Below are 10,118 nucleotides of genomic sequence, written 5' to 3' on the forward strand. Positions count from 1 at the left end.
CCCTCTCTACCAAGGATGTCCTACATAGATCCCCTTCCAAGTGGATGACATTGGTAGCTGGGCACTGTCTAGTTCTTCTGGTCTCATAGTCATATAGGCTGCAGATTGGATGGTGTACCAGTCGCTAGGACTAATTGTTTCCATGAATTTTTGGTTTTCTTCATTATTTTTTGCTCTGGATGAGGAGAGACCCATTGTTGCATCTAGATGGCAGCTTGCTAGCTTTCAAGATCCCAGTCGCTACTCACCAAAATAGGAGGTGGAACAGTGTTGTATAGTATGTTACGCCAATTGAGCTTGATGTCTCCTGCGATTATGGTCTTGAGCCCACAGGTTCCACTACTCGCTCCCTCTGGGTAGCTGGCTGTGACTAAGCAGTGACTACAGCCTTGCCGCTTGTCAGCTCCACTATATACCTGGGAATTCAGATAATTCACATAAACTTATAGGACCATTGTGTATCAACTCTATACATGTTCTTGGATACAATCCCCACTTCAGACATACCTAATAGTTCAGCCTGTCCACCCGTATACCCATGTTTGCCTTCACTGACAACGCAGTACTGTTTGTGCATAAGGGTTCATCTTTGTTGTCTGTACTTCCCACGTACCTCTCTATGTCTTTCTCTTCCTCAGTGCCACCATATTAATCACTCACATTTGGTACATTGCCCTTCTCTTCACCCAAATCAGTACTTATATCTATCTATCTAACAGTGTTCCTTCCCCTCCCCTCCCACCCCTGGTAACCAACAAAGAAAATTTCCTTCCATAGATAAACCTTTCCTTGACTTTTAGAATAGCGGACTAATACAGTATTTGTCCTTTTGTGAGTGACTTATTTCACCCAGCATCTATGCAGCTCTTTTATCTTCATTTTTCAATTTGCTTTAGCTACTCTCCATTCAAGAGCAAATTTCAGAGTCTGTTCTGACATCCATTTTGGTTTTTTCTTTTCTGTCCTTTTAGTGACCTTTTGCTTTCTTGTATGATGCTCTTGATGTCATTGCAGATTCTTCTAGTTTCTGATCATTGGTGTTCATTGTGTCATTCTTCAGATGGTCTCTGAATTTGGGTGGGATATAATCAAGGTCATTGTTTGGTTTTTGTGGACTTGTTTTAATTGTCTTCAGTTTCAACTTGAACTTGAATATGTGGAATTGATGGTCTGTTTCAGTCAGGTCCTGACCTTGTATTGGCTGAAGATACTGAACTTCTCGAACACCTCTTTCTACAGATGTAGTTGATCTGATTCCTGTGTATTCCATCTGGCAGGGTCCATGTGTCTGGCCTCTGCTTGTGTTGTATAAAAAAGGTATTTGTGATGAATAAGTCATTGGTCTTGCAAAATTCTATCATGTAATCTCTGGCATTATTTCTGTCACCAAGGACATATTTTCCAGCTACTGATGATTCCTCTGTTTTTTAAACAGACAGCTCTACTGTCTGTTTAATGCATGTGTACATCTACTCTCTGTAACTGGAAATCTCCCCAATTAAATACTGATCTGGCCTTTTCATTAATTTAAGGTTGCTAGAATATTGTTTTTAATATCTTGGCGCTTATTTGTTGCCCTCAGGAACGCGGAGCCCTAACAGACCTCTGTAGGGTGGACGGCCTTTTCCAAGCTAGGTCCCGCGTGGTAAGAGGGAGCCTGCAAACAGCAGCTGATCCCACATGTGCAGCCTTCCTGGGTTGGTAGCTGGATCACCATGCACTCCTTATCGGATGGGTTCTTAGCCTCTGTGCCCATCATCAGAAATAGCACAAGCTTTCAAAGGGCAAGCAAGCCCTTGTACCCCTTGTGTTCTGCTACTGACGTAAGCACTTCTGAGTCTTAACACTGTTTGTTGTTGTTTTTCCCATAGGATCATGGATTTTCCCGGACACTTTGAACAAGTCTTCCAGCAGTTGAACTACCAGAGGCTCCACGGCCAGCTCTGTGACTGTGTCATTGTAGTGGGGAACAGACACTTTAAGGCCCACCGCTCCGTGCTGGCAGCATGCAGCACGCATTTCCGAGCCCTGTTCTCAGTGGCGGAGGGGGAGCAGACCATGAACATGATCCAGCTGGACAGCGAGGTGGTGACGGCGGAGGCCTTTGCCGCCCTGATGGACATGATGTACACCTCCACCCTCATGCTGGGGGAGAGCAACGTCATGGACGTCTTACTGGCAGCCTCTCACCTGCATCTGAACTCTGTCGTTAAGGCATGTAAACATTACCTGACGACCAGGACGCTGCCCATGTCCCCCCCGAGCGAGCGCGTGCAGGAGCAGAGTGCCCGCCTGCACCGCTCCTTCATGTTACAGCAGCTCGGCCTGAGCGTGGTGAGCTCCGCCCTCAGCTCGAGCCAGAACGGCGAGGAGCAGCCGGCGCCGATGAGCTCGGCAATGCGCAGCAGCCTGGACCAGCGGACGCCCTTCCCCATGAGACGGCTTCATAAGCGGAAGCAGTCCGCAGAGGAGCGAGCCAGACAGCGCCTCCGGCCCCCCCTGGATGAGGCTGCCATTTCAGACACTGCCCCAGAGAATGGACCGTCAGGGGTGCATCCTCGGGAGGAGTTCTTTTCACCAGATTCTCTGAAAATCGTGGAGAACGCCAAGGCCGATGGCATGACCGACAGCCAGGAGGACACGACCATGATGTTCGAGCAGTCTTTTGGGGCTCAGGAAGATGCCCAGGTGCCCAGCCAGTCTGACAACAGTACCGGCAACATGGCACCACTGTCCATGGCCTCTCGTGCAACGCAGGTTGAGACGAGTTTTGAGCAGGAAGCTGCAGCTGAGAAAAGTGGTTTCCAGTGTGAGAACCCAGAGGTTGGCCTTGGGGAGGAGCACATGCGGGTGGTGGTGAAGTCGGAGCCCCTGAGCTCTCCCGAGCCTCAGGATGAAGTGAGTGATGTGACCTCCCAGGCAGAAGGCAGCGAGTCAGTGGAAGTAGAAGGCGTTGTGGTTAGTGCTGAGAAGATAGACCTGAGCCCCGAGAGCAGTGATCGGAGTTTTTCAGATCCCCAGTCTAGCACTGACAGGGTGGGTGACATCCACATACTGGAAGTCACAAATAACCTGGAACACAAGTCCACTTTCAGCATTTCCAACTTCCTTAACAAGAGCAGAGGAGGTAACTTTAGCACCAACCAGAGCAACGATGATAACATCCCAAATACCACCAGTGACTGCAGGCTGGAGGGGGAGGCCTCTTACTTGTTGAGTCCGGAGGCTGGGCCTGCAGGCGGGCCTTCCTCGGCCCCTGGCACTCATGTGGAGAACCCATTCAGTGAGCCCACAGACTCCCATTTTGTTAGGCCTATGCAGGAAGTGATGGGCCTGCCCTGTGTGCAGACTTCAGGCTACCAAGGAGGAGACCAGTTTGGGATGGATTTTTCCAGGTCTGGTTTGGGCCTCCACTCTTCCTTCTCCAGGGTGATGATGGGCTCTCCAAGAGGAGGAGCCAGCAACTTTCCATATTACCGCCGTATTGCTCCCAAAATGCCAGTGGTCACCTCTGTCAGGAGCTCCCAGCTCCCTGAAAACTCTGCCAGTTCCCAGCTAATGATGAGTGGGCCCACGTCCTCATTTGACAACAGCCATCCTTCCCAGCCTGGCCCGCCACAGTTGACCAGGGCCTCTGCTGACGTCCTGTCAAAGTGCAAGAAGGCCTTATCCGAGCACAACGTCTTGGTTGTAGAGGGCGCTCGCAAATATGCCTGCAAAATCTGCTGCAAGACGTTTCTGACCTTGACAGACTGCAAGAAGCACATCCGTGTGCACACAGGGGAGAAACCCTACGCCTGCTTAAAGTGTGGCAAGCGGTTCAGCCAGTCCAGCCACCTCTATAAACATTCCAAGACCACCTGCCTGCGCTGGCAGAACAGCAGTCTCCCCAGCGCTCTGCTCTAACCCGTCCCGAGGCAGTGCCGACGCCGGCGCAGAGCTGACACGACACGCTCCACGGGCAGCTGGTGACGCCGTAGGGTTTGAGCTTCGGGCGCGGCGGCTCCTGCAGGTTGCGACGTCTGATCAGCGGGGACTGATAAAGGTAGCGCTTGTGCTATTATTGGGTTTCCGAGTGAAGTCCAGACGTGGTGGAGGGCTGCGTCCCTGAAACCAAGCTCTTCCCTGGGTTGAGTAATGCAGTCGTAAAATAGTCTGTAATTGATGTTGTTAAAAGTGGCACATTTAAAAATTAAAATCAAAGTGCAAAAAATTTTTTTTAGCAATTTTTGTAGAACTCTGAAGCATTTTATTAAATTTCCCGTACCCTCTGATACAGAAGGAAGACGTGGCAGTCTGCTTCCGTAAACGTTACAGCTTCGGAAGCCTGCGAAGCAACTCTGCTCCGTCCTGAGGGTCGCTGTGATTCAGTCAGCTCGGCAGCAGTGGTTTTAATGCCCTCTGACAGGGACGTCATACACCTGTACGGTGATGGCAGACGCACGGTGTGCCACCCGTGCTAACTGCGCGTCTGTGTACACATGGCTCTTGGTCACAGATGCTCTAAGGTGTATCACGAGCTTGTCTGGGCCTCCAAGTACTGTATTTTTTTAATTTCTGTCTGATTTGCAGTCACAGACACTGCACTTCCGTGGTGCTGACTCTGCTCTCCAGAGCGACATTCTCTGACTATAAGGTGTATATACTTTTGAACACATCACTGTTGGATAGTTTTAGTAATTTTCCTGGTTTTAAAAGCAGAGTTGTAAATGGAGTATGTACTAGTAGGAGAAGTAAGGTATTGTTTCTGTGTGTGCTGTTGTAGCAGGATTTTAACCAGCTTGTATTACAGATGTTAAATTCCACATTTGGAAACCAGCAAAGAGCTAGTGTTCGTCTTTGTTCTGATGACGTGGGTCATGTTTTGTGGGCTCTTTTATGGCACACTTACCCTTTACTCTGGCCAGAGTCCATTCTGACACATGCCGCCAAGGACCAGCCTGTTCTCTGCTGCTTCTCTTCCCGCTCCCTGCCCTCTAGGGCGTTTTTCCCAGACCACGCTTACTTTATAAACTAACCAAAAAATGAGGCCAGCTCCCTTGTACCCTGGGTTTCATTACTGACATATGCTGTGATTTAAAAGTACTGACCCTAAAATTTCATAGCTGTTGCATCCCTAATCCAATACTGAATGTTTAAAATTATCCGAAATCTAAACGTAGCCATGGTCACGAATCCGTGCTGCCCAGACTCTGTACGGGGGTTAGCCACCAGTAGCATAGAAGCCACCAAGTAGCACCCAGGACTGTTGGAGGTGACATTGGGTCATTGCCCAGGTCCTCTCCAGCCACATCCTCCCGCCCTGTGACTGTGCTTCCAGGGGCATGGTGCAGGTTATTGCATCTCAGTAGAACTCATGACGTCATAGTTGGACTCACGCGAAAACGTGAGCTCATTTTCTTTACACGGCCTTTTTAGAGACACCAGGCCATTTTGCGTAATTTAGAGAAATGCTTCAGTTCTTGTGTTTAGAAAGCTATGTATGTATGTGTAGCCTACAACAAAACTGTGTTCCTCCTCCATTCTAGTGTGTCTGGATAAACCCATAGTGCTCAAAGTGGGGCTCGCATCCCTAAGAACTGACCCCCAAGGAGGAGACCAGAAGCGAAGCCTCTGGGATTCTCCTCCTTTCAAGCACGCACAGGCAGAAGGCCCCCGGGGGACACGGGCTCGCATGTGAGACTCGCTTCTGTGTGTGGCTAATTTGCAGTCATGTTCTGACGCTGCGAGGAGGCCACATGTCAAACTGGGGGGACCAGGGTTCTGCAAGGTGGGAGACACTCGGTCAACATGGAGGACAGGAGAGGTCCTGCCTGGGCCCCGGGCAGGGGGGAGCTCATGACGTCAGCAGCGGGCGGCCCTCCTTCCCTTCGTCCCAATGAGGAGGTGCCAGAGCCTGCCCTTCCCCTCCGCTGCAATGGACTATGCTTTGGGGGTCTTTCTCATAGAGCCGCTGGAGCCCTGCCTCCACTGCTAGGCGGCACCTGGACTCTCTCATCTACCTCTTGGTCAATTAGTTTCTACGTGTGAGAAGCAAGCTTGCAGGCCACGGTCCTGGCACACGCCGTAGCACTTAAAACCGGATGCCTCGGTTCACTGGAAAACCACCCTGCGCTGGATTCTAACTGGGACTGGGAACCCGAGTTTGGGTTGGTTAGCCTTAATTATAGCCTGGCGTGATCATGTAGACTCCTTTCTGGTGATGAGATCATGGCGTTCTGCCAGGGCATCCATGTCAGTGGTGCTATGCTGGTCAAAATTTGAGATTTTGAAATAAAAAAATTTGTCATATTCGTGCCTCTCAGTAAGTATGTGTTTTTTTTTTTTTTTAACCTCCTTGGCTTAGGCTATTAGATTGAAACCCGAAAGGGAAAGAGCATTCCTGCCTCTTCAGGCTGCACTCTGACAGGGGCTTTTTAACCAAGTGTAGGAAATACTCCAGCACTGGGCATTGATAACAATTGTCATCATTCCCTTGGTGTACTTGCCCTGCCTTCCCTGCACCCTTTCTGCCTTGGACCTGTGCACACATGGGGTTTTGTTCTCAGCACACCCCGTTTTCTTAGAGGGCTGGCTTAATTTTGTGTTGGCTGCAGCTGTACCTGCCTCTTGGCTCTGGAAACACCGTTTGCCAGTTGGGCTTGACTAGCAGGGAGAGCTGGAACCTGATGTCTCGGGCATAGAGTAGGCTGGCCTGGGGAGGAGTGAGGAAGATGGTGATTAGACAAAGCTCCCTGTCAGGGACGGGGATGGAGGGAGCGGTGGACAGAGACAACAGGGTGTAGGCGCAGAAACGAGTTTGAAAACTAAGAACGCCCTGTAGCTCCAGTTCCTTCCGACAGAAGGATAGCTCAGTCCCGTGCCCTTGCAGGTTCTCTCTTCTGCTAACTCTTCTCTGCTGTGGTGCTCTTTGTCTGCAGGTCTAGTATCAGACTCAGGTGCCCAGACGGCGCCATCTTCAGTGAGAGACAGGTGAAGGGACTTGGGCAGAGAGGGTGAGGGGTACGGAGGTTCGCACAGGGTCTAACAGTTAAAATGCTACAGGGCGAGAACGAGAGGGGGGTCACTTGGTGCCCTGGGAGAAGGTAAGCAGACACTGGTAACGTCCCCGTTCCAGGTTGAGATGGGCTCACAGTAGTATTTAATAGTGGAAGGGCACACTTTCGGCTCAGATGTTTCCAACCACAGAAAGTGGCAAGCATATCCATCCGCAACCAGTCATCCCACTGCAGGACTGGGACAGATCAGACGACTTGCCCTGGCTCCGGTCCTGTGGGGCCAAATCCAGCCTGGGTGCACCCGAGGGCACACCAGGGCTGTGCGTACCTCCCGGCCGTCTGTGCGCCTCCGGCCCTCCGTGTCTCCTGTCTGGTCACAGCGTGAGCTCGCTTGGCATCGGCTCCCCTCTCAGGCCGGCCAGCAAGTTGTTAGCTGCCAACAAGGACATGGTGTTGCGGGTTCTGTGGGTGGCACTGCCAATGTGGGGCAGGATCACTGCGAAGGAGAGATGAAAAGGAGATAGGAGACCGGTGTGACGAGCGCCTTCAAGTCTTTCCCATGCCTTGCGTTTGCCAGCGAGAAGAATGAAGGGAACCTGCCTCAGCAGTCCTTGATTTTGCCTTCTCTCCTCCGGTCACTAGGCACTACCCGGGCTGAGGGTTAGAGTAACAAAGGTAAAGGGACTCTGGGCTATTGAAAGTCAGGCACAGGTGTGATGAGAGATGGGGCATAGAGCCCAGAAAGTCAGGGCGGAGGAGGCTTGGAGCTGACCCCCAGTTGCAGCCCTTCAGTTAAAGATGGCCAAACTAGGTGCTGACTGGGCTCAGAAGCTGAGCGAGCACCCCCACTCTGCTTCTGAAGGTGATGCTGCAGGGCCGTGGGGTTTCTGAGGTGCCGAAATAACCACAAGGTGGGCGCTGGACAGCATGGCCCCTTCCGGCCCCTGCAGGACAAGCGAGGTCACCTGTCCCCAAGAACTGCTTTTTGAAAGCAGCACTGGAGACACTGAGCTGAACTAGGCCTTGGGGGGGGAGGGGGGTGGGGACAGCTTTCTCAGCGGTGGGCAACAACCCTGACATCCCAGCCAAGTTTCCTTCCAGGCTGGGCTGGGGCTGGGGACAGCAGCATCTCCAAGGCCTGCAGTAATGGGCACGTTCAACTGGGGAAGGCAGTTAAGGACGGATTCTGTTCCAGCCTCAGTACAGCCCTGACGGCCCAGGGTCCTTGGCACTCGGAGTGTTAGTCTGGAGACAGAAACCACGCCAGAGGGCATTTCAGAATTGTGAACTAGGTATAAGGTTGTTAACCAGGTAACTGAAGAGTCAAAAGAAAACAAAACACTAAGGCAGTGGTTCTCAAAGTGTGGTCCCTGGAGGAGGTGCTGGAAATGGAACATTTTCAGGTCCCGCCTTAAGACCTACTGAGCAGAGTAGCAGCCCGTGCTCATCACAGGGATGCACAGCGAGAACCAGTGCACTCAAGTAGCCGAGGCAGCGACAGGGAAGCCTCTCCTGCGGCGAGGGGCGCGAAGGGCCGAGGTGGTGTGGACAAGTGCTCGTGGTAAAATGCTACGGGGTGAGACAGCTGCAGGAAGGGCCCTCTGGAGCTGACACTGGCCTCTGTGGTGGGGCACTGACTGGCTGTTGCTGGTCCCCAGAGGGGCCCCTGGGGCTGGTTAAGCAAGAGCTGGGAAGACTGCAAACTGGATTCACCAGCCACTGAGGGCGGGAGCTTCTACTGCGAGGTGAAGGAGCCTTGGTGGGGTGCCCCTACCAGACTCAGACAACCGACAGGAAGGAGCACTCCTGCTTCCTTCAGTCTCCGGTCTGCCCCCAGTGCCCCACGTGGACAGCCGAGCGGGGCCAGTGGCCCAGCCCCAGCATCACACAGCAGAATACAAAAGGATGGGTTTGGAGCTGTGATAAAAGAGCTTCATAATGTACAAGTTATAAATTGGAATTGTAATTACACTTGTAATTTCTCACACTTAACCTGATGAGAGCAGTTCACAGTAACCAATTTTACGCGTGATTTGCTGTACATATGGACACCCAGTCAGCCCACCCTCTTTAAAAAAACAACCACCTACTCACCCCCACATTCAACTTCTTAGGGACAAGATCTAATTGAGCATGTATGGGAGGCCCTCTCCTGTGTTATGTATGTGTCATTAAGGGCATAAATGTTCATGGTGCCTGGTGTGGCCCATTATGCTAGTACTGCTTACGACAGTTCACAGCTGGCATCTCCACCTGTGGACACTGTGGTCTTAGAGAGAAGATGACTTGTTTGAAGAGTGCAGTTCTTACCACAGTTCTTCAGCGTCAAGAGAGGGTGGTCTGGAGGTAGTGGTTCTGGGGTGGTCACATCTAGTCCAGCAGCTGCAATCTGACCGCTGGCCAAGGCCTGGTATAGGTGGTCCTGGTTTACCACGTCTCCCCTGGGAACGACAGTGGTGAGGTGAGTGCCCCACAGTGCCCTCCCCCAGGCCCCTTTTAGGGTGGAACAACTCCCATAATGGGGACTGTTCCACTGAAAGGCACTGAACTCTTAAAACACTGTCACCTGTTAATCCAGGACATGTCTTTCTGTTTGTATTGAAGATCGAGCCTTTACGTATCTGGGTAACTGAGCGTCCCTTCTTGGCTCTGGGCCCATCTCTCCAGGGCTTGAGCCAACCAGTGGTACCTGGGCTGAGTGGGATGGGCTGAAGATAGAGCGACAGCCTTTTCCTAATTTGGCCATGGTCTTTGTTTTTTTCCTAGCTTGCAGAAGCCTGAATTTGAGAAAATGTCCATGTTTTCCTTCTGCACATTTTCCTTCAAATAAGATCTCAATTACATACACTAGAAACAATCCAGTATCAAAAAGGTGTGTGAGAGTCCAGGTGTGAGCAGTTGCATCTCCCTTCCCTCCACAAAACACACTCAAGAAAACAAGCAGAAACTGACAGAATCAACAGTGTCTCAACTCTGCAAACTAGGACATGGATTCTAGCCACTAAGCAGATGCTGAGGCTAGAACACTACACCATAAACATCAGGAAAGCATCCCAGCCCCTCTCGGGCTTGGTGTGGTCATCGTCCAGCAGTGTCAGCCCACACTCACAGGAGCCTGGT

The 10,118-nt window shown here is 51.5% G+C and overlaps 2 protein-coding genes across 2 annotated transcripts in view; one reads left to right on the forward strand and one right to left on the reverse strand.

Annotated features, from left to right (window-relative positions):
- The first annotated feature begins 1,875 nt into the window (after positions 1 to 1,875).
- Positions 1,876 to 3,906, forward strand: ZBTB5 (zinc finger and BTB domain containing 5). Its single transcript, XM_007946882.2, has one exon. It carries the CDS (start codon positions 1,876 to 1,878, stop codon positions 3,904 to 3,906), a length of 2,031 nt encoding a protein of 676 aa, XP_007945073.1.
- A 3,466-nt stretch (positions 3,907 to 7,372) lies between these two features.
- GRHPR (glyoxylate and hydroxypyruvate reductase) overlaps positions 7,373 to 10,118 on the reverse strand; it is a 26,059-nt gene continuing 23,313 nt past the window's right edge. Inside the window, exons 13-14 of the mRNA XM_007946999.1 lie at positions 9,309 to 9,439; positions 7,373 to 7,494 (exon numbers count right to left, since the gene is read on the reverse strand). Coding sequence (XP_007945190.1) covers positions 7,373 to 7,494; positions 9,309 to 9,439 — 253 coding nt within the window. The remainder of the gene's footprint in view (positions 7,495 to 9,308; positions 9,440 to 10,118) is intronic.

Source organism: Orycteropus afer, unplaced genomic scaffold (genome assembly GCF_000298275.1).
Source record: "Orycteropus afer afer isolate SDZICR_OR568_19922 unplaced genomic scaffold, OryAfe1.0 scaffold00174, whole genome shotgun sequence".
NCBI lineage: Eukaryota > Metazoa > Chordata > Mammalia > Tubulidentata > Orycteropodidae > Orycteropus > Orycteropus afer.